Raw genomic sequence first — 24,332 nt, 5'->3', positions numbered from 1 at the left:
AAGCTGTATTTAGTTGTTTGTTTTAATGGTTGTGATCACCATGAGTTGCAAAGGGAATTAGCAGCCTTGGTCCAGAAGCAGTGGCAGCGCGTGCAACGTGTGCTGCACAGTGAGGTGTCTACGTGCACAGTAACAGTTGTCAGGCGAAGGGAGATCTCTGCCAATTAAAGGCTGAACTAGTTCCCTAAATGACCTACTCAAAGGAGTTGCTTACAGAGACCTACGGTGCAGCTCCATCGGTAGTGCAGCCTCCTGTGCTGCCGCTGCCCGCTGGACTGGCGAATAATTAGTGCTGCTCTCTGCAAATGTTTCTTTAGCCGTGACTTGGACCTTCTTATTGCAATTGCTCCTTTATACCCTTGCAGTAAAACCATACCCTTTGTTAATCCACATTGCTGTGGATGTTCTTCCAGCATCCTAGGATGTGCAGGAAGGAACCATCGGGTTCGTCTGCATGTGGAATTGGCAGGGGCTCTTCTCCCTTCCACTCACCCACCTGTGAGTTTGTAGAATCGCAGAATATTGTGTGGGAAGGGATCCTGAAGTTTCCTCTTGCCCTCAGGGAAAATCAGCAATGCTTGTGCCATTCCTGACAGATTATTCGTCTAACCTGTTTGTATGGAGGCTTCACAACCTCCCCAGACAACCTTACCACTGCTTAGAACGTTGTCTTAATGGCTTTCTACATGTTTTTTTCCTGTTTTGTTGTCCTTTATTTGGATTCAGAGAACAATTTATTGACATCTTTGTGACAGTCCTGCATGTATTTGAAGGCCATTAACATATTTACTAATATTTTGTCCAAGGTGTTTAATAGGTATTTGAATTCATCTTCGTGCATTACAGGCCATGCAGTCAGATAGGTTAGGTCATGTTACCCTCTCTGACCTTACTCCATACTGCATTTAGGACTGAGATGAAGAGTTTACCCGCTGGCTTTTGGCAAGAGGCAGCATAAATCTGCACCAACTCAGGAACAGGCCAAGGATAAAGTTTTTATTGTTCTACCCTCCTGGGTGCCTCCCTGCATCAGTCGGGAAGTAATTTGCTTTGCTTTATTCGCTGTTAGCACATCGCTTCCCAGATGCAGGGACTGACTCAGTATGGCTTCTTTGTTGGTAGAAGCAGAAGGAATTAAAACCCAGTCTTTTGCCCAGTCATCTGGTGATGGTGGGGAAGAAAAAGTGAGTTTAATCGGGCCTCAGAGACAGCTCATTGGCATGTGGCACATGCAGTACTATTCAGAGAGTGGTCCAACTGTATACAACAAACAAGAGAGTTGACTTTAGATTTACCTTCATTATTACTTTTCTTGCTAATATCTAACACTGTTTAGCAAATGAAAATTATCTTTTATTTTCCTTCTTTCTGATGAAGCCATGGGCACATCTCACAGAGGTAGGTCAGTCCCAGGTGAGGTCTGTGCCTACATAGGGTCTTGGTTTCATCGCTGCCTACAGTTGTCTTCAGTAGCTGGAGCAGCTCACCTGAGCCCAGCATTTCGTAATCTAAGTGTGTCTCCACTGTCTTGGGTTGTCCCACAAGGGACAGTCTACCTTTCCTTTTTGTTTTCTCACCTTTTTTATATCCTCTGAAACATTTCAAAATTCAATCAGCTGAATTATTAATCCATTAAAACAAACAAAACCAACATTTTGAGATGTCCACAGCTGTTTTTGTCAACTTGAAATGTTTTCAAAGCATATAAATATATACTGAGTACAAATACATTATGCTGTTCTCTTCTCTAATTGTCTATGGCACTTCCATGATATTGCATGTCAGTTTAAATTTTCACTGCTGCTGAAAGCACTTGTGCCGAAGTTATCTGACAGTAAGTTACAATTCTGACATGCAGCTGAAATGGTGTAAACAACATCTTGTGTTAATGGTAAAGGAAGCTAGACTTGGAGACTGCTCTGAAAGACCAACGCAGTAGCAGGTGGGTGTATTTCCTGAGACTCAATAAAGAGCTATTTCTTCCAAAGGGTTTTGATACTTGCCATAATATTGTGTTTTTGTTGTCAAGGCTGAGGTACTGTGTTTGGTCGATGATGTTTCACAGATAGCCATTTGTATCCTCTTTTGGATTAATGTGCTGAGCTACAAGGATTCCTGCCCATTCAAGTTACTGGGTTTCATTTCTCTGTCGTACGACTAAATGCTTTTTTCACCCTTTTGCACAATTACTTAGAAACCCAGGGAGGAGTTGCTCTTTTCACTCTTCTCCACTTCCTTCCTGATCCAGCTGTGTCAGAGGACAAGGTCACCATCCTCAAATGCTCTTTACTACTGCTCTGATGGAGAGTAGTTTGTGAAAGTGCTGCCTAATAGGCTTCTGACAGAGTCAACCGAGTAAGTTTAAACAGTTTTTAAATGGATAGCCTGAGCTATCACAGACAAATTTGCCTGCAGAGCAGTAGGAGTGTTCCTGTAAATGTATTCAGTGGAGGTATCTCCACTGGGGAGCGGTGACAAGTGGCTGGCATTGACAGGCTCTCCCACGAAGAGCTGGATGGGGAGATGGTGCGTGCCTCCGGCCTGGTCCCCAGGCAGCAGCCAGTGCCCCTGGCTGTATCTGCAGAGGGAGGGCGTCTGCATATGAATGCTTTATTGGTCATACGCTCTCTGTCCACGATGACTTTCTCAGTTTAGTGTTAGCCTTTGATTAAATACCCTAAACAAAACCAGGAGACCCTGTTAACCCTGTGTGAATTGTAGTTGTAATAATGGGAGTTTACACCTGAGTTTAGTCCAGCGTAACTTTTCCTTGCGCCTTGCAACTTACCTAGCATCAGCTGAATAACATTAATTTATACTGTGCATGCTCCTAGCCTATGATAAACCTGGTGATTTCATCTCAGTCATGCAGTAATAAAAAGTAAGTATACAGGATTATTTAAAGGCATTTTTAATAAATGAAAGTTTCCAAATGAATCCTTATCTATTGTTTGTAAGGAGATGACTTTGCTACTTGAACAAACACACTGAATTTGAAAATATTAAGTGGGAGAAAGATGGGAAGAAGCACTTGAAACTGTTGTTCTGATTATGCTACCCACAGCAAAAATGAATTAAGGACCTGGTCCTAAGGCGATGGTGGTGAGTGATTCATGCCAAACTTAAGATCCATATGATGTGTAGTTTTATCACACTTAATTTTTAGTGAGATTTTATTAATAATAACATGCATGCCGAAAAGATTAATTCATAATCCATGCTAGTGATGATAAAGAAAACATGAAAGAAGAATGTCAAGTTTAATGGAAATGCAGTATTACACATATCACCTATTTGATCTGCAAGGATCCTATGGATCTTGTGCTTCTCTCCTTGGAACATGTTATTTGCATTTCTGACCTCGTATGCTAGAATGGTTTATTTTGTCACCATCAAATCAGGTAGCAGCTGAGGCTGCTTAAGCAAGCCCATTTGGGTGGTGTAACCTTTCTGAAGGTTATTCTGACACTTAAAACACTTGGTACAACACCACACAAACGGAAAAACTGTCTGTGGTCATTCAGCAGGTTATTTTGCCATTTAAAGCAGTACAATTACTTTCTGTTGCTAACAAGTGCTCACGTTTCTATTCTATATACCAAGTTGGCATTGCTTAAACTGCAAAGGTTACACAGCCATCTTCAAAGAGACTTACGTTGGTTAAATGCGTTCAACATCCCTTGAAAGTCGGTGGCATTTGGACACCAGATTCACTTGTGCACCTTTAACTTTGGCCTTAATTAGGAATAATAATCTTTACAATACTATTTAATCAACCAGTGATTCTTCATCTTGTCTTTTATTCCATAATCTCTTACTCTGTGTGTGAAACAAATTGAGCTAATATCAATAGCCCCCTTAATCCATTAATCTAGCTGGCTTTTGTGTTATGAATATGAGCCTGGCTTTCAAGCAGCTCCTTCTTGACATTTTGCCTGGGGTTCTAATATTTGTACTTAAAGTCTTTGATGGATTAATGAATAAAACCAAGCCTGTTGTGTTATGTCTCTGAATCTATGTATATTACAACTTTTCCTTGTGGCAAAGATGGTTCATAGGGTTTTAGAGGCACAGAGAGCATTAATGTGTACTCAGCTAGAATCTGTGCTGCTTTGGAGGAAAACATGGCTTTTCTCTGCTATATTAGTAAATCTGCTAGAATAGAGTAGGGAGAGGGAAGAGGGTGCTGGTGAGCCATTGTGGGCATAAGAAAAGTTGAATGTGAAACCCAGAAGTATTGAAGGCTCAGAGCTTGCCACAACAGTACTTTCAGAGCAGTGCTCACAAGGCAGGACATTGAATAGGCAGGAGTCTTGCAAAGGATCGGGGTTAGAAGTGGCCCAGTGATACAAGGTTGAGAGCTGACGACCCTAGAGTCAGACATGATTGTAGCTATGGTACAATCCTGCAATCTCCTTGTGCGGGTGTAAGTCAGGAGCAAGAACAACAGAGTCCAAAGATGCATGCTGCTGGAAGAGCAGAATCAGGCATCATCTCTACATGCTGCAGGATTTATTTGCTGTTCAGGATTTACAGTCATCTCTGACAATTGCTTCTTGCAGCCACAAAACCAAGTACATCCTACACTGAAGCACAGCAATAACAAGATTTGAATGTCATTAGGGGCTGCTCCTACACATCTCGTATTAAAGCAGCTAAGTGTTTAACCCATGAATAGAGCTCCTATTATCTTTGCTTTTGAAACCTCAGTATAGATCACTTAACCACTCTGCAAGAAATCTCATGAGAGACCACAACTGCAGGGAACAAAGAAAAGTGAAAACGAATGTATCTGCTAGAGCTTTTTAACCGCATTTTTCATATGAGCGCAGAGTCAACTTGAATTTTACTCCTAATATAGATTAACCTAAGACAGATTTCTGCAGAGCACGAGGCTCTAAGAGAATTTGGTCAGAAAATTGGCAGAGCTTTTCACTGTGTGCAGCACAGAGGAGAGACTAATGATGAAATGCGTAACGCTGCCTCCTTCCTAACGTGGGACTTTAAAAAAAAAAAAAAAAAAAGTTAGATCCCATTTGCATTTTCCATCTGTGCTCAGGTAAATCCGAGTCAGAGATGATAATCCATTTCACTGTAGTTTATCTAGGAAATTGAGCTATCAAATAGTGGGTTCAGTTTCAGGCAAGGTTGTGGCCATTGGAGGTGTTTCAGTATTGTATATGGTTAGATCAGAGTCTCTTCCACAGCTGTGTAAATCTGGTGGTATGGGGTTGAAGAGGTAATAGAAGTGTGAGATTTACCCATGTAAAACTGATTGAGAAGAAACTAGCCTATCTGCTGACTAACAAGCAAATTACCTGATTCACTTAAATACATTTTATAAATATTAAATGATCATTAACAAATAGCACAGTTTAAGTTATATTTTAATGCTTAAAAAAAAGTCAATTTCACAGCACATTAAACAAATCTCTTTGTTTAATCACAGAAAAGTTATGTACTAAAAATGGTGAAAAAGTCAGATTTCTCCCCAGCCCTTGTCCAGTGACTTGAAGAGGCTCCTTCCTGAGAGACAGGGTCAGGCTCCAGCTACACGTTCAGCATTCCCTCTGTGATTGCAAACAGTTAATTGTGATGATGGAAGGTGTGTGCACAGTGAGGTGAAGGAATTAAGGCTAGGAAATGCAATCAACCTATGCTACCAGTCAACTGCAATCTACTCTTTATGAGTGTATTTACAACAATGTTTTAGCAATAGCTTTACAAATTAAATTTAGGGCTGTATATTAAAACAGGCTTGCACATGCATGCATAAAATCTGTGTTAAGAGCTGCTTCCTGGTGCAGCAACAGGGATCACGACCGTGCTGCATACCAGCCTGCACAGAAATCAGACCACTTCCAGTACTCTCAGAATGATCCGGTTATGGCCCAAACAAGCTCAGTCTGGACATCACCACAGAACTGGGTACAGAAACACCTCCCTGGTGAAACGTGAAGATGTTTACTGGTAGCCACATGAGTTACAAAAGCTCCTCTCTCCTAAGCAAAGGCTTAACAAGACACAACTAAGCAAAGAGGAACAGGGATGCTGACTTCCCCTCTCTGTTTTGCTCCTCTAAGGATTTTTTAGGTAGGTCTGCAATGGAGGAGAAATGCATTTCTCCTCAGACACGTTGGATAAGCTTTTGGTGAGCAGGGCATTTTCCTAGAATGAACTTCCCACAGTCAAAGTTCATTCAGAGACAACGTTGTTTCACGTGAATTTTCTGGAATAAAAGCCCTCACACTTCCTAGCAAACAGCAACATGAAAAATGCTGCTGAATCTTCAGGTAGGACCAGAATTTCAAAACCCTATACAAATACCTCAAAAAAATCCTAAGAAATCACTGTTGGTCAGTGGCAACATTCAATTTGAAACTAGGTTCATTTTCTGAATATTTTAAACTGATTTACATAGCATTGTTCTGTAAGGCGTCAATTCAGCAAAGCATGGAAGTACATGCTTTGTTTGGCACCCTTGCATATGCCACCAAATTCAATGGGATCACATGTCATTAAGTGCTTTTCTGGGCTGAAACTTAATTCTTTGAATTTATAAGAATTTCTGGATGCTTATTTGGGTCATAAAAGAGCTAAAATATTTTACTGTAATAGTTCTTCAAGAAAAGAAAACCTAATCAAAAACTTTGCTTTCACTGATTATCAGGAAAAGCATGTCCCACTATTACATGAAATCGGATATTAGAATCTATTCTAGGGCAAAAGAGCGCCTTTTATTGTATTAGTCACCTGACAGTATTTGGATTGTGTTGAATTAGACCACTTATGTGTTGTCAACATTTATTCCCTGGTTTACAATTAATCAGAAGTAAACTTCACCATAACTGAACATTTTGTTTGATCTTAAAGGTGGCTTGCACATTATATGCAAGTAACTTGTTACATGAACTTCCTGAATATTTTATACTGTAATGTAGTGTCAAAGACTTAGAGACAACAAGAGTATGTTTGACTTGTTTTATGAGCACAGTGTAATCACTGTAGGGCCTACTTACTTATTTTCCCTTTCACTGAATAATACTTAGTTCTTCTCCAAATCTTCTCTGCCTTTCCAAGAGAGGTAGCACTTATTAATGTTACTCCTGGGGGAAAATATTACAAATTAAATTCTATCCCCTGATCTCTATTCTGTGAGCCAAGGTGTTTATTCACAGCATGTATTTGTCTATTCAAAAATGCCTGTGCATGTGCATGTCTAAATTTTGCACATGTAAATATTTACATATTTAAGTAATTCTGTGATATAGGACATGCATTACACACCTGTGGTGAGTAATGGGGGAATGCATTATGAATTATTACACAAAAGAGTGGATGTCTCCTGCACATCATGCCACTACTAGAAGAATTCTCCTTCGTGACAAACACTTCCTGGCCTCCCAGAGCAGATTGTTCTCCAGGCAAACAAGTTGTCAGGCATGGGCCATAATCAAAACTTAAAATGGGTGGAAGGAACCTGTAATTTCAGCACTGAGTTGTCATGGCAGGAACTAGCACTGTCCAAAAGGTAGAACTGCAGATAAAAGTTCTCTCATCAGGCAGACCTAAAGGAAGTAGAAGCAGCAGGATTTAGTACCTCATGTATAATCTTCCTCGGTGAGACCAGAGACAGAGCAAGCCACCACCTTCAGTGAGCAGCCCTTGCTGAAGAGTCATTGCAGCTGCGGTGCTCCTACGTGAGATAAACACCAGTTTTCACAACTGACAGAGCCACGATGATGGGCACCAAACCACACCTTCTCCTTAAAGTGGGTTACAACAGTAGGTGCTATAATGTGGCACAACTTGGCCATCTCTGTATGTACATGACTTGCGTAGCTGCAGGCACGGAAACCAGCAAACAAGCCTCTGATTATGTGTGTGTGCAAGTGGTCACTACGTAAGCATAGAAGTGGTCAGTGGCATGGCTCTGAAAATCACAGGATTTTCAGAGTATGTTCTCTCATATTTTCCAGTATGTTCTGGACAATGCTGCTGATGTGGATATGTTGGTTTACCAGCTCTTCCTCCTCCCAGTCCTGAAGTTCTTCAAAGCAGAAAGCATCACGAAGCCAAAACCATACAGATGTGGAAGATTATTTAAAGATCCTCCTGATGTCTTCTACTACAAAACTGCTGTAAGTTAGCTAGCTCATGAGTATTTTCCTCTGGCTCCTTAGTCTCCGAAAGGCTTCAAGAACATGCCCTCCTGTCTTGCAAAGAAGTAGACTTGTTCCCTACAAGAATATATTTTCTAGATTCTGAATGAATCTCACATCTACTGCTCCTCTTTATGGAGGTTATTTCTTTGTGATGGAGATCTGGGGCATAGACAAAAGTAAGTGCTAGAAACATTAAAAATACAAGTAATTCTCAAAGATGGTAAAGGAGGTCTCATCTTTACAAAAATCTTCCCAGATTTATGTTTAAAATAAGTGTTTACAATATGTGCCCTATTCTATCAATTCAGAACCTATTAAAATGAGAAATCACATAGCATAAGACTCACTCATCTTTACCATACGTTTGACCTTACTCTACCAAAGGCTAGATTTCTCTTGGGGCACATCTAATACCTTGTCTGAATACTTGCTCTTCTTGTACTACCCAAACTACAGCCAAGCCAGTTTTCGCATCCTCTTTTGTTGATGCTTATCTAAATATAGTGAAAGTAATGATATCAAACTTGTTTATTTAAAGTTGTGTAAATGTCTTTGATTCATAATATCCTTGATAAATCTGTGGTGTTCACGGGGCAGTTTCAGAGGTCAATGGAAACTACCGTGCTAACTCAGCTGTTAAGGGTGGCAGCAGGAGGTGGAGTCTGCTTGTTGTGTTCCTCTGTTCCCAGAGGGAAGTAGCATGTTCTTAATGCTGGTTTTTCCTGGGCAACTCAATCCAAGAGTTTGGAGAATTCGTGTAGAGGTTTAGCAAGATTTCACTCTCCGATAGGGGCATGTAGTAGCATCCTCCACCTAGCATGCAGGTTTCCGTGGGACTGCACAGTGTGGTCAGGGGACACGAGTGCATCAGTGGCATGCAAATGAGCTGTTGCAGCTGCCAGTACTGGATGTGACATATATTGTAAAAAAACGCTTCCTGATATTAAAGGTTGCATTAAATCAAGTACCAAAACACTGTCCTGTTTGTGAAGAACAGATGCAGTATTTTATTAGATATGAGACAAATAAACTAATACCATACCAGAAGCTTAAGAATAAAACTTTGTCTTTAAAATACTGTAGTTTTCAGTTTTAGGCAAAACGAGACAGTATTAGGATCTTCTTTTTTTTTTTTAAAAAAAAAAAACAGTTTATTTTCTAATTATTCTTTCTGCAGCAAAGGACAGTCTCAAACATGGAAAGTGTTTCAGGTGAGTAGTGGAAGAAATCTTGTCTGCACATACATTGCATTGGCATGGCATTGTAGTAGATGTCCCAAAATCTGTCAGCGTTTTGAAAAACTGATTAATCATGCAAACACAATCTCCAGTGTCACCCTTCATGCAAAGTTCTCTTTTTCTTCTGCTTCCTTTTGATTTTCTTTTTTGGGTACCACCTGTCTTTTTGCATTAAGTGGAAAGACAAAAATAAAATTTAAAGAAAAAAGGCAAAATCCAGATTGAAAGACCAAGCCAAAAAAAAAAAGCCAGTCACTTCTGCAGCACAACAAAGTACTGTCTGCAACAGTCAATGGCTGATTCTAACTTAGATAATCCAAAGTAGGTCACCTTCATGAGTCTTGCAGACTTTCCAAGTTAGTAACTCAGAAGGATAATAATACAATTTTTAGTTAATGAGAGAACATCAGAAAAAAGAACTGCAGGAAGCTGTGAACTGCAATATCTCCTTATTGGAGGCAGAATGCCACATGGCAAGAACAGATGGGTAATCCTTTCGTGATTATCCTGGACCACTGGCTGAAAGGAAAAAGCTGTCACAGCACTGAAGGCTGTATATAAAGTACATATACATGACATTTCCCCTCACTGGTAGTAAAAGGTTATATATGCTAAAGGATTATACAGAAAAGGGGACAATTTAGTGTGATGGTGATGGGAGTAATTCTTCCATTTTCCCTCCGTTCCTGAAGTGGAGCATATGCCAAGGTCCTGAAATAAATACGTCTCTCACAAGGAAGACGTATAATATATATTCCACATATATACTACATATTTTATATAAATTAAACATAGAAAATACCTGCTTTTCTTCCCTCTGACTGCAATGATCCAAAAAAATGAAAATAAGGACGATTTATGTTGCTAATTTAAGATATTGTTACTGGAACAAGATGTTGCTGTTAACAATGTGATTTCTACATATATGTAGTGACACTGGAACTTGTGTTTCCAAATTGTTAAGTAGTGAAACAAAGCAACAGCGGGTTAAGAGCTTCCTGGAATCTCAGGCTTTACAAGACCACCAGACCCAGAGGTGTTCATTGCACACACTGGTGACATCTCCATGGACGTTAGCTCTGGCAGTGCGTGCTAAAAGAGAACATGGCCTTCGTAACTCACTTGGCAAGGAGCTAGATGTAAAATGAGCACGTAGAAATGAATCTTCAGGATTTGGTCGTCTTTGAAGAGATATAATAATATTGACTGGTGCATCTACCTGAGTGGTCAAGAATGTAGATGTAAACCATAAAATGACTGGAGAATATAGTATAAGGTAATGATGGTGCTGTGGTTTCAATAAAATCAAGAGAGATTTCCTCTACTTTTAATGTATTGCAATATGCCAGTTGTTGTTTTGTTTTGTATTCCTGTGCAGGCACTGAACTGTACCTTGAGAAGTGGAAATTTCTATCAGCCTCTCAAAGAGTAACTCCTTAACCTATTTTGCTCTTTCAGATTTGATGCATAGACCAGTAACACCAACCTCTTGAGGAAAAGGTTCTCCTCCATACGCACAGTGCTTTACTGAAATGATAGGGGTGGTATGTTTTTCTTGCTAGTGACAGAAGTCGGGGTAGGAAGGGAGGAATGAAATTGCCACTTGAGGGGAGGATGCCCTCATCTCCGGGAGATACCTCTACTGTTACTACAGATTACTTATAGTACATGGCTCATGCTCACGGCTTATTTTGAATATTTTCTGTTCCTAGGTGTTAAGACTTTATGAAATCCTGGGGATATATACAAGTTTGCCAACTAGTCTAGATTCTTCAAAAATCTTGTTTTATAATGGAGTATATTAGAGACACTTGTCCTCAGAAAAATCAGTTCATTCCAGATATGCCTTTTCCCCCTTCACCATGATAATATATCTGCAATCTAAATTTTGATGCAACAGGGACATGTCTGTTTTTAAGAAAAATGCAAATCTTCACTCTGAAATAACTTAGTCTTTCGCTGAATACAGAATGTGCTTCTAAACCATCTATGAGTCAGCCTGTGAGTTGGAGTTCAGATAAGCCGGTAGTGTTCATTCACCAGATGGACCATAAGCTCCTCAAAGTAGAGGAAAGGATATTGCTTATTAACACTGCTCTAAACCTCATTTATTTCCTTTTACATGATTCAATTTCAGACTCTGTTTATGTTGTAAGGAGGAAGAAGGGTGTATTTTAATAACAGGATAGGTAGATCTAGAGTAAAAATGTTACTGGAACAGCATCTGGTTATTTATTTATGTTACTCTGGGTAGCTCAGATTGATATCCACGTCCCCTCACATACACCCAGGCTGAATTATTACGCAACTGTGAAGCGGTGAAAAACAGTTAAGCCAATTATCTGTTAGGATTTTATGGCAAATAAGCCAGGTCACATTAGTTTTCCTTGCTTAAAACATCACCTCTTTGACTGCTAAGTGCAACCATGATAATACTTTTCTATTAAAAATCAAATCTATTTTCCCTCTTGTACTTTGTGCTAGACACTAATAGTCTCATGGAACATGAGCAACATCAGAAATTTTCAGTGGTAACTCTCACAAATGTGCTCCATGTAGACAGATTAAGTCTTTTCTGATGCAGCATAGCTCACTTGAGCTGCCATTATTCATGAATGTGATCACAGGATAAGTCCATTTTATGTTTTTAACTTTTCTGTCATTTCTGATTTGAGTTTAGTCTTAGGATTTGTGAAGTTTAATTTTCCCATTTTTGTTGCGTTGATATTTTATTTTCCATCTTCAAATTCTCAAGAATCTCCATCTTGCCTTTTTTACATTCTAGTTTGAACCATTATAGCACAGAGAAAAAAATAGTTAAATTATGCTGCTATTTACTTCTATTCGGCTGTTTTCTTTGGAAACAGAGGAAGGATGTTATGAGCAGTTAGCGGTCACTGGTCATAGTATGGTTTTAAAAATGAATGCTGTACCTCCTGCATTCTCCTATTTTACATAATATCTGTAAATACAGGGGAGAGGAGGAGGATGTTGAAGAGGAAGCCTGCTCCCCTCCCTGCTCAGTGCAGAAGTGTTGCCTGCTGGGGCTCCCATCCGTACACTGAAGACTCAGAACTCTATGGCCTATAAATTAATGTGGTTTGGAGACAAACCTTTCCAGACATGCTTTCAGTAGCACACACACAAGACTGAGCATGCACAGCTACTCACAACTGCCTTAATCAGCCACAGTAATTATATACAGAAATTAGGAAAATCCACAGCTATTTTTCTGTATAAAAATTGCCTGAAAATCTTGAGGAAATTTTCCAGTAGGTCCTAAAAATTTAAGGAAAGATGGATCAAACTTTGGTCATAACTACTGCTGTGTTCCTTTTATAGTGAGCAGCATCACCCTGTGCCTGGCTGTCTGTGGTTTTATCGTCACACATCGTGACCTTCACCGGTGAGCTTGTCAGCCCAAGATTAACAGGAAGGAATCAGCTCTGCCGTCACACTGGAGAGCTACGGTAGGGGCGTGGAGAAAAAAAATGGAAATGAGTAGTGTTGCTAGTGGCTGTAACCAGGAAGGAGATTTATAACCCTCTGAGGAAAAGAGCTTCTGTTAAAAATCCTACTAGTTACGTGATGCTTCTGGGGAAGATCTTGAAGCAGCAGTGGAAACACAGAAATGTCCTGTTGCTGCTTAATGAAGAGTCAGTGCCCCTGCACAGCACACAGCATCTCACAGAAACATGCACAGTTTGTACTTCAGGTGTCAAAGTTCATGGCGTTTTTCTTATTGTGAACCTGTGCTCACCAAATAGTTGAACTCTGCTTTTTTAGCACTTTTGTGGAATTATTTTGAGTGTCTCCCATTTCAGAGAGAGGTGAAGAGGAACAGAATCAGGCCTCAACGTCTACAGCTCTTCAAAGCTTGTGGTGGTTCTGTTGAAGTTCTGCCTGTTCAAAGTCTGTCTGTTGTGGCTCTTTGAGCCCCTGTCCTCTCCAGGCCCGAGGGAAGGCTGCATGGGGCAGCCCCATGCCAAGACCTCAGCTCCTCTTGCTGCTTTTGAAAAGGTACACCCTGTTAATCCCAAATGGAAGGCACTTCTGTCTGCTATTTATCAGCAATTTGCTTAAGTGCATTTATAATGCAGTTATTTGATGATTTTGAATAAAAAGTATCCATTAATATTCCAAGCTGTGTAGACTGTCCCATCAAAAGTATTCGAGAATACTTTGAATCTCCGTAGTTTTCTTGTTCAGACAATTCACTTTGCTGTGCCATGTGGCCAGCAAATCTGATGTGCGTGCAACTGGTGCAGAAGTCTGGCACTGCCAAAATTCATTATCGCAGGCTCTCTGCCCATAAAGAGCAGTTCGCCATCACCACAGATGGCAAAGATGGACGCTGTCCCACAGCATGAACCAGAGGTGAGCCAGACAATGGCCAGCCTTCACACGATCACGGGTTTTTGTGCTGTCTTACCTGCAAGTTACTAACAGCGTGTTTTGACCTCTTCGTTCAGAGATACCATGAAGTCAAAGATACTCTTGACTGCGACCCTCTTGGAAACCATGTGTTGTATTTGGGCCTGACTCAGATCTCGCTGCCCTGTGAATGAGGAGTAACAGCACTGGCATCAATGGTTTCACACCAGGACAGAGCACCATGAAGTGAGTGAGTACCCAGCAGTGCCAATGGCAGGTACAGGACCCCAGGGCCCAGAACTGCCAGGCACAGACCAATACCTTGCCAGTCTGTTTTAAAGATGCAATTTCCCATTGGAGACTCAAAAACCACGTGTTAAGAACAATAGATTATTTATTCCTAAATGTCATACATCTGTCTGATCATGAGATTATTAGAAATTAATTGTAACATTGGAAAGTCTTTGTCCAACTGTGCACAACTGTGTAAAGCCAAATGCTAGAGCAATGCTTCTTAAGTCTAACCTGCCACATGCTTCATCCTCTTCCGTAACACTGCAACAAAAGATACAGCCTGGGAAACTATTTGTAGCCTCACTGGATTGTGAGGAGTTTTTCCTTAACACAGGATGCCTCTGAATCTTAATACTTGTCTCATTATTCTTCAGATTAGAAACTGAACTACTTCCGATGCGAGCAAAATCCTACCGGTCTGTGCAAAATTTACTTTTCTGCCATTGAGAGAGAGAAAAAAAAAAGCAATTGTCTTTATCAGAAGATATTATTTTTCACCTTTGGATTTGGTGTGTAAAGCAGAATTGGGCTTACAGAAGGAGGCACTGTGCGGGCAGATTAGGAAAAGTCCCTGCTTCACTACCATCATCAGATAATGAGATCTCTCAGATTAGAAAGCCAATACCAGTGCGGGAGGAGAAGGGAGCAGCAGTAATCCATTCAGTGCAGTTTTTGTGCCAGCGGGCAGTTAATTACCGCCACCCCACTGCCGCTGCCTCCGCGGCCGGCCTGAGGGGGGTCGCACCTCGCCCTTCTCACCAACCCCTTCGCTTCACGGAAAGGAAGCGAAATTACACAGACCACCATTCGTTGGGTTTACAAGACAAAAAGACACCGGCGGAGGGCCGGGACGAGGGGCAGAAGCCGCCGGGCCAGAGGCAGAAGCCCCGTCCCCGTCCCGCTCGGGCGTCGCCGCCCGCCAGGTGCCGCCCCGCCGCCGTCCCTCAGAAGATGGCAGCCGCCGCGCCCCCACCCCGCCGCCCTCCCGCCCGCTCCGCCCCGCTCCTCCCCGGCCCCTTCCCCTCAAGCAGGGCCGGGGCTCGCCCGCCGGCAGCCCCCCGCCCCTCTCGGCCGCTCCTCCCCCTCCCCATCGCAGCCTCCCGCCGCCCTCCTTCCTCTCCCTCCTCTTCCTCCTCCACCCCCGCTCCGGGGTTCGCCCTGGCCGCGGGCCGCCCCGGCTCCCCCCCCCCGCCCCTTCTCTCCCCGAGCCCTGCCGCCTCCCGCGGTGCACACCTCCGCCTTCCTCCTCCTTCCTCCTCCTCCCGCTGCTGACGTGTGGCGCTGCCCGGCTGAAAACTCGGCGCCGCGGCGGATGCGGCGGCTCTCGGCAGCGCGGCGGCGGCGAAGATGGTGGCGGCTCCGTGCGCCCGCCGGCTGGCGCGGCGCTCCCGCTCGGCGCTGGTGGCGGCGCTCACCGTGCTGCTGCTGCAGACCCTCCTGGTCTGGAATTTCACCTCCCTCGACGCCGGCGAGGAGCAGCAGCGCGGAGGGGCCGGTCGAGAGAAGAGAGACCGCGGCGGTGCTGCCGGCGGGGAGAACCGGGAGCACCCGCAGCGCCGCGGAGCCGGCGCCCTGCACGGCAAGGCCATGGTAGGTGCGGGCAGGGCGGGCTGAGGTGGCTCCGTGCCGGGGGTCGGCGCCCGCTGCCCGCCCTGCAGGTGCCGCCGAGCCCCGTCCTCGCCGCCGGGCAGCGGCTGTCCCCCCGCGGAGCCCCTCGCCCTCACGGTTCGGCTCCTCCGGGGCTCCCCCCCGCGGCTTCGTCGCCCCCAAAAGCTCGCGGGCTCGGCTCCGGTGCGATTCAACGCGGTGATCTGCGAGCTCGGGGGATGCTGCAGGCGTGCCCTCGCTCTCCATCACGTCTCGTTTTGTACTCATGCAAACTCCCCGGGTTGTTGCTGAAATCCTTTAGGCCTGGGCACGCAGGGGGCCTGCCTCCCCGGGTGGTCCCCGGCTCCGGCCGGGTGGAAGGAGCCGCGCGGTGCTGAGGGCGGCCGGCATGCAGCCCAGCACACGCCTTGGTGCCTGCCCTTCAGCTCTGGAGAAGCTGCCTTTGCTTCCCATGCAGTCCTTCTACTGGGAGGCTCAGGTTAAATAAGTTTTGTATTGTCACTTAAAGTATGCGTACGTTTTGGTCTTTTTACATCTTGAGAGAGAAAGCAGGGGCTGGGGTCAGTGATGACTGAGCCCCTGGAATGACCAGGGTAAGGTGCCCGGAGCTGTGTCTGAGCTCGTGGGCTCTGTCCCTGGTACACAGGGCAACTTTTCAGAAAGGCAGCACGTACCTGTGTGTGCAGGGCCTTGTGTGTGTTCGAGATGGGAAATTTAAGATCCTGGCTTACCGCATTCAGATTTTGTCTCTGTGCATTACCTTAGGTTGGTGCTTACTGTGTTCATGAGTGAACTATTCAAACTGCACGATTTTCCTCTAGCACTGGTATCTGTCTTTTCTGTGTAGCCTTTCACTTGTTCATCTTCCTTTCATTCTCCTTGAGCATTTTTCCTTCTGGGTCTCTCCGTGTGGGTTAACGGGGGCTGGGCTCTGTCAGGGGTTTGGTACTGGGGCTGGCTGCTGGCCTCCAGCCCGGCACCTCACAACTCAGGGGTCTCTAGGAGATCCTCCTGCTCTGTGGGCTCTGTGACACGATAGGATGAGCACTGCCCGCAGCTGTCCTACAAATGCCCTGGCCCCGTCGCCGGTTTGCACCCGGTGCTCTGGGCTGGGTGCTGCGCTTGGGGCTGAACGCGTTGGCTAATCCTTTCCGTGCTGGGGACGGAGGATGCGACCGGTTGGATGCCGGCAGCTGTGAATCACTGCTTCGTGCACACAGATTCGAGCAAAGACCTAAAGATGGAGCACTGGGGCTCCTGGTAGAAAACGTGTCTTAAAACGCACAGCGGGTGTACTACTTTTCTCCTCGTGGGGAGACACCGGGTGTCCTACAGCTGGTGTTGCTGTAAAGAACCGTGCCCAGGGCAAGCCCTTTGTTGAGGCAATTGGACAATGTTTCTTCAGGATGACCTTATGGTATGCGTGGCTTTGTTTAACCTGCTGGGAAACAGCTGCTGCCCTTAAACTACTTGGTCAGTACCTAAAAGCCCCCACTTAAACACCTGGCAATCAGTTATGGTGTGAGGCGATTTCTGCACAAACGACCTGGTGGCTCACTTAAGTTGGTAGATTCAGCTCCCAGGTGCTCCTGACATGCACATGGCGTTGATCTAACCCTGCATACGTTGTCCGTCTCAGAGGCAGGCCCAATTCTGATTTCAGACTCGTTCCATGAGGAAAATCTCGGTTTAATGGAATTACACGATATAGAATCAGTGTGAAAGAAGATATTTTTCCTTCTTCCTGCTGCTTTGTTTCCACATTAAATTTTAATTTATGTAACACCCAAGCAAAGTTGCTATCCTTTTCAACCCAAGGTTCCCATAGTTTGTGTATATCAAATTGTTTTGCAACACTTGGAGGAGCTGGCTGGGGTGAGCACAGTATTGCCTTTATATCCAGATGTCATTGGGTTAAGCATGCCTGAGAGCCTCTCCAAGTGTTTTTCAGATTTCTCTCTCTCGCGTTTCAACCAAAAAAAAATACTAATTTTAATATTTCTTTTGTTTGTTAATGGAGTGGTGTGTTTAAAATATCTTTGGGGAGTATTTTCTTAAAAGGCTGCTAAGTGTTTGTCTGAGACCTACTGTTTGGTTGCTGTTCTCGCTCCAAAGAGAGCCCGTACCACGGAGAAGCCCGGCTAGCTGCTTTTACAGGAGCCTTTATGCTAAATAAAGCTATGCAAACCAGATCTCCCAAACTTTGTGGGAGATAGCTCTTCTCAAGCCTGTGTCTGAAAGTTGCCATGTGAGGTTAGGGTATTTTTTTTTTAAATTATTTTTGTCTCTGACCTACATACAGGACTAAAATTGTGGTACGTGTTTTACTTTACTGAGTCAGACATAAGTAGTGCAAGGATTTGGTCATTTGTGTCTGTGGGAAAAGAAACATCACTCTTTGAACCAAGTGTTTAAGAAGCATTCAGATTTTTATTAAATGCTGTCAGATGCCTGTAATAAGCCATTTCATTTGAAAAATAGAATAACATTGTACTGTAGTAAAAACAAACAAATTGCCACTGTACCTGTGCCTAATTGAATATGAGTTGTCAAGTTGGCAGGAAGAAACAGTTTTAAATTGAGCTGTTTTGCAACTGAAAACATTTACTGTGCTGGATCCCCTGGCCAGCTGCATCTGGAGCTTTCATTACTCATAAGCAGTTTCCTGCGGTTGTTCGCATTTAATTAAACCAAGTTATAGATATCTGTAAAGAAGCATGAATTGTATCAGTAGCAGTGACTTCAGTGGGTTCTTGCAGCCGTGTGTGATTTTTACAGCTATTAGGCATCCTTTGCACAAGCTTTATTTGTTCTGCAGAACTCAAGCATTACAAGTAAGAATTAAGCAACAGCATTCTGTGAAAATACTCTAAGCACGCTGCTTGGTCTCGGGCTCTTTTCATGCAGCCTGTTAGGGGTGGTGGGAGAGTCTTGTCGGCGGGAGCTCTGCACTGGGAGCCCGAAGGAAAGGAGGAGGAATGCAAATCCCTGCTCCGGGGCTGCTGGTGATGAGAGGGAGGTGACAGCAGAGCATCTGCCGGAGCCCCGGCTCGTGCTGCAAGGCAGCCGTGCGTCGTGGGGCTGTGCTCACTCGCCCAGCTGCGGCCTCTGCTCTAGGATCCTTCGGTGGAGGCGGTGGCTGGGGCCACGTACCTGCTCCGTGGTGCCTGGGCCCCGTGGCACCGCTGGGTTCCTGCTGCTGCCTGCTTACCGCAAAGCCGAATGCCAGCGCGTCGCTGCTGTGTCAGCCCCGTGAATTACAGCTGTTGCCTGCTGGTGTGTGATCGAAGCCTTTCTGTAGCCTGAAACGTTGTGTATTCACTTTAAAGAAATTGCATGTTTCTCTCAGCATGAAGCTGTCTAGGGCACCGAATATAGGTATTGATAGCTGGAAGTATTCAGGACTGGGAAATGCAAAGAGAAGGCGTGCTTGGGGATAGTGAGTGTCATCTGCTTCAATTCCAACCAAAGCTGAGCTGTGGAGGGCAGTCCTGAGGATCTGGTGCCTCTCCCTCTCATTTTCTTTTCTGCAGGGGGAAACGTGGTGGTGGCTCTCCTGCTGGGGTTGTAGACTGTTAGGCTGGGTGCATTGCTACTCTGTGGATGGGTCAGGTGAATAGGCTCAAGCGGGTGCGTTCCTGCACGGCCTCAGTGCTGGAGCCTTGCTGCAAGGTCCTATGAGGAGTTGCACATAAGCATTAAGTGACTTGTTAAGCTCCAGAGAATGAAAGAGACTTTGAGGAGGAAAAAAAAAAAAGTGGTTTCATCCCTAACTTAGCCTGTTTGCTTGCATCAGTGAGTAGGTTCCATATGGTGTATCACAGCCAGGTGGCACCTACCTAAACCTCTTCCCCTGTTGATACAGACATGCAGCCTCACTCGTTTCAGCTCTGAATGCGACAAATGGGAGGGGTTTGGAAAAATGTCCAGACCTAAAAGGTGCAGGGGAGCTTAATGTGAGCCTTTGGTCTGGAGTGCATCAGGCTCTGGAGCCCAGGTCCTCGCTGGTTTTAGCACACCTGTGGGTGTCGGTGGAACAGCTGAGCTAAGGCACCTTAGGGTGACTGAAATTAATGGCATCGAGCTACTGGGTGGCTGAAAATGATATATATTTTAGAGAATAGGTTTGTAGTACTGACTTGGCCATTAAGTACAGTTTTGCTTGTTAACAGGAGCTTCATCACCCAGCACTCCGACTTTAATAATAATGGCAAAGGAGAATGGAGACAACTAATTATTTTGTAATGGGAAGTGGGGGGAACAATACATGTGGAGCTGGAAGCCGCATAATGATATTTTACAAAGTCTTGGCACTTAACAAGGCACATTTTAATGCAACAAATCTTTTCAGTAGCAGAGAACTAATATTTGCATTATTTAAGAAGAGTGTTAGAACCAAATTAGATTGATGGACTCCTGCTGCAGTTACCTCATTAAGCATCTTTTCTGTGGGGATGTGGGAAGGTATTATGTGAAGTGGATCTGTGTTAATTGGTTATGCCATATGAAGTCTTTTTCAGGCCACTGGTGTGTGTTTTGTTGTTTTCTTCTTTAATTCCTTACTGTATGATGGGTTTTTGCAGATGTTCTCTTTGAAGCAGAAGCACATTCATTCTCTCTTTTTTTTTTTTTTAAGCAAGAGAAGACCAGCTGTTGTACAGGAGACATACAAATTCCATTTACTTACTGTCAGGTATTGCAAAATGGTTACTCTTTAGTATAAAAGGCCCTCATTATCTGCCATATCTCTCATCTGTCTTGAGAATTATTTTTCAAAATATTTTTCCCTTCTGTACTGAAAGTCCATGATATGTGCTACAGCATCTTATTAGCGCTTGATGAAGAGACAGGAGTACAATGAAAGCAAGAAATCAGCTTAATTTGCAAGAATAGTCAAGTTATATAACCTCAAGGATTAATTCTAATCAAATACTTCCTGATTTTACTTTACAGTGTTAAGATTAGGTCTGGCACTTGGGTGGATTCAACAAGAGCTTTTCCACTGACTCTATGTGGGGTCAAAGGCCCTGTATTTTTTCTTCTGATCTAGGCTGATGGGGTGTCTGATTCTGGCAGGGGCAGGAGCAGAGCAGGGTGCTGGCATGCTAGCTGGTGTAGGTACCTCTGAGAAAGCCATAGCTTGTGTGCCGAGTTTCATTCTTCCCCTCTCCAGCCTCCTTGTTGTAAATTATGTGTATGAAATGTGTTTCAGGTGTAAAACTCACTATTTAAACTGCCACAGTGCCAGGTTTGGGCTTGCATTAGCACAGATCACAATAGGTGTAGCACTCGGAAGTGTTCGAGTGTGATTTTTAGAGCTGGAAGCCCAGTCCTCCTGTTGTTTTCACCAGCCATGTGCCGCTGAGGCTGTGCTGCGGAGCCCACGTTGGACAGGAGGGCTCTGCCTTGGAGCCCTGGTGCGGTCTCCTCTCAGTAACCTTTGCTGCAAAGTCTTTTGAGTCCTGTAGCTAAAGCAGCCTTGAGTTTTGTGATGTCTGGTTCTTGGGTGTCTAGGCTTAGTCCTTTTTGGTCTGATAATTGTGTGTTTTTTTCCCCCAGAGAAGAGCACTGGCAAGCTCTGACTTTGTCCCTTCTGTGTTTGGTGCCAGAGATCACAGCTGTCCCATTTTGAGCACTTAGGCTTGGGCTGAAGCTCACGAACACCAGGCTGCTAATGAATGGAGAGAGATGAGTGCCTCCAGAAGGCAATTCAGCTCTCTGGAGACCTGAACCTCTGCGAACGAGCCAGGGAGACCATGGCAGTTCCGCTGAGAGACCTGCCGTGCCATGCAGGAGGCCACCCCTTCCCATACCAGATCTACTGCTTCTGCTCCCCAGTCTGCAACACGTGTTTAACTTCCCATTTTTCGCGGAAGTGTTGTGGGTTTGAAGTAATCGGTCCTCATGAAATAGTCCAAGATATTCAGCAAAGACTGGGACCAGCTCGTTAGCTGCCGTGTGTTGGCATGGCTCCGCTGAAGTCAGCGCACCAGCTGAGGATTCTGGACCCACAAATGTAATTATCATTGTAATAATAGCGTCAAACAAGTAATCATTATTTTTACTCTCTCTTTTCATTTCAAAATGAGAAAATGATTTCCTCTTGGATCAGTGAAAGTAATTTACATTAGGCACAATAATGGTCTACATGGAAATATAATTATTATTCATTTGTATGGCACCATCTGGGCACTAGAAGCTTTACAGACGCATGTGAGGGAAGGTCCCTGCCTGGAAGAGCTTACAAGCGGAATAGTAAGTACAGCCAATAATGCTTAAAACGAGTCACGGGTGTCACTTCTGTAGTACTGCCATCACCTACCTGCTCAGCACGGAGCTCCACGATCCCTGACTCAGTGATTTCCACTCGCTTCCTCTGTGATTGGCGTTAGGCAGTGTAAGGGCAGGATGAGTCAGAGGATTGATGGGGGGGATGAATTGAGAGCAAAGTCAGCCAGAGATTAGTATTATGCATCGGCTGCCCAGCTGTGGCCAGGCAGGTAAAGCAGATTTCCAGGCTTTGCTTTGAAGCAAAAGATTGTCATTGCCTCGTGGACCTCTGACTGCTGTGGCGTTACTCCTCAGCTTTGCGTTAGACAGAGGGCTGGATGCTTTCAGAAGCTTCAGTGTGGTCCAGAAGTGAAGAGAGCAGGCTTTGTAACCTGGTGGATGTAAGAATTGAGCAACAAGTGATGTTGACTGAATTTGTATGTGGTGTAACCTTGCTGAGTTAATTCTTTAGCGTGAGGTACCAAAAGGGTCAGCACAGGACACTTAAAGCACCTGACTCCTTATTTTTAGAGATGATTAGAGGATTTCTCCAAGGGACCAGCTATTTATAGCGTGTCTATAACTGCCTTTTTTTTTTTTTGTGGCAATGAAATTAAACTTCACAATAAATTAGTATCAGTGTAGTATTTAAAAAAAAGCTAAAAAAAAACCTCTTCATACTAGAGCGTGGTTGACTCTGTGGTCAGATCTTGAATGCTTCCCACATATTTTGTTTTCACACTACTGCCTCCAGTGCTGCTCAGTTATATTATTAGAGGGTATTAGTAAGCGGAATGTTTATTTAAAACAATTCTACAAAGCTGAATGAGACTGCAAAGTTCAATTTAACTTGGATTTGGTTGGATGAGTCATGGGCACTCTTACTTCATACTGCAGCCTTTGCTTGTCCTTCAGCTGTACGTTTTGGTTCGGTTAGGTTGATGCAGTCTAAGTATTTTTCTCGCAGTTGATGGTATTCGCTGACTTTTCGTAATGCTGAGTCTTGGATTTCATGCTCTCTGAATTTCTGAATGGTCTTTGGTTTTGTTCTTAACTCAGCCTGTTTGTAGTTAGCTTTGTTCTTTATAATTGCATTCCTTGATTGAGGAGGACATATGGCTCAGTTAAAACACGGTGGCTTTCTTCAAGAAAAAGCAATGAAGGTCGTGACTGTATTGACTACAGGGAAGTGAGTTCCATGAAATTACATCCAGCTCATTGACCCTTACTTGAGAAATGAACAGACAAACCTGAAAAATGACATTTCCATGGCAAGCTTTCTTTGTGAGAAATGAGCAAGCTCGTGTCATAGGTGCAAGCCTGGTGCTTTTGTCTTGTGTCCTGTCGCAGAACTTGCCGGGGTGACAGCTGGCACACTCGATGCAGAGCCCCGCGGCTGCTGGGCTGTTAGTTACCTGTTTAATCGAGTAATCTTCTTCCTCAGTCTGGCAGAATACTTGGACTAGCTGTAACTAGCTAAATGGCCATCTGCTAATTATTTAAGTTTACATTTAACTGAATGTTTAAACTGAACTTCTGTATGGAGGTGGCGTGTTACCAGGGAGCTGCATCTGGGTCATCGCAAAGAGGCATGTGAAGAGAAAAGAAGCTGTTAGCAAGCTAAGATGTACCGAGGGTATCTGCTGCTGGCATGAAAAATAGCGACTTGGTGCCCACAGAGGTCCAGATTTGGGAAGATGGAGGTAAATGTGCATGTAGGTCCCTAATTGCATTGACTTAGATGCCTGCAGGCTTGTTTACGCGCATAAAACTTTCCATGGGTGCCTGACACAGATGTTAAGTACGTAAATAGGGGTTCAGGTGGCTACCTTAAGGCACCTCAGTTCAGCAGCGCGGCCTACCCTGTGTAAAAGCCAAGCAAACAAGCTGAAGAGGAGTCAGTGTAGTAAACAAAGCTGTTAGTGTGTGTACCAGCGGAGTAATAATACTCTGCACAGCGCCTGTGCCTCAAATTGCTTACGTTTTGGCATTCGCTTGGATTGAGTTTAGTCACTCAGCTGCATAAATAGAAACTTTGAGGTGCTGTCTGCTCAAGGCGTACACGGAGCGGTACATCAGCAATGAACTAGCTGTTCCTTCTTGGCACTCGTACAGGAAGAGACGTGCGAGCCTTCAGCGCAATATTTTGGTAAGTCATTGGTTCTTATTAAAATAATAATTATGACGGTAATTATAACTGTAGCTGGCTCTCAGGCGGAGCTGCTGAGTGGAGGGAGAGGGGAGCAGGGTTGTGAAATGCTCTGAAAATAGCTCAAATCCTGCCCTTCGGCTCATGCATGGTGCATGTTGGCGGGGCGCTGCCTCCCTCGGCCTGGTCCTCATCCCCTGGCCCAGCTCCTCAGAACAGCGCAGGCGATGGGAG

General features: G+C 44.2%; 2 protein-coding genes across 2 annotated transcripts in view; both read left to right on the top strand.

Annotated features, from left to right (window-relative positions):
- Positions 1-13,504, top strand: part of LOC106033457 (uncharacterized) — a 321,304-nt gene extending 307,800 nt beyond the window's left edge. Inside the window, exons 9-12 of the mRNA XM_066977945.1 lie at positions 7,980-8,141; positions 9,343-9,376; positions 12,746-12,873; positions 13,228-13,504. Coding sequence (XP_066834046.1) covers positions 7,980-8,141; positions 9,343-9,376; positions 12,746-12,813 — 264 coding nt within the window. The 3' untranslated portion in view covers positions 12,814-12,873; positions 13,228-13,504. The remainder of the gene's footprint in view (positions 1-7,979; positions 8,142-9,342; positions 9,377-12,745; positions 12,874-13,227) is intronic.
- Positions 13,505-15,259: 1,755 nt separating this feature from the next.
- XYLT1 (xylosyltransferase 1) overlaps positions 15,260-24,332 on the top strand; it is a 192,437-nt gene continuing 183,364 nt past the window's right edge. The window contains exon 1 of the mRNA XM_048061443.2: positions 15,260-15,661. Within this exon, the coding sequence (XP_047917400.1) occupies positions 15,419-15,661 (243 nt within the window). The 5' untranslated portion in view covers positions 15,260-15,418. The remainder of the gene's footprint in view (positions 15,662-24,332) is intronic.

This window comes from Anser cygnoides, chromosome 15 (genome assembly GCF_040182565.1).
Source record: "Anser cygnoides isolate HZ-2024a breed goose chromosome 15, Taihu_goose_T2T_genome, whole genome shotgun sequence".
Taxonomy (NCBI): domain Eukaryota; kingdom Metazoa; phylum Chordata; class Aves; order Anseriformes; family Anatidae; genus Anser; species Anser cygnoides.
This window is presented reverse-complemented; position numbering and strand designations above follow the sequence as displayed.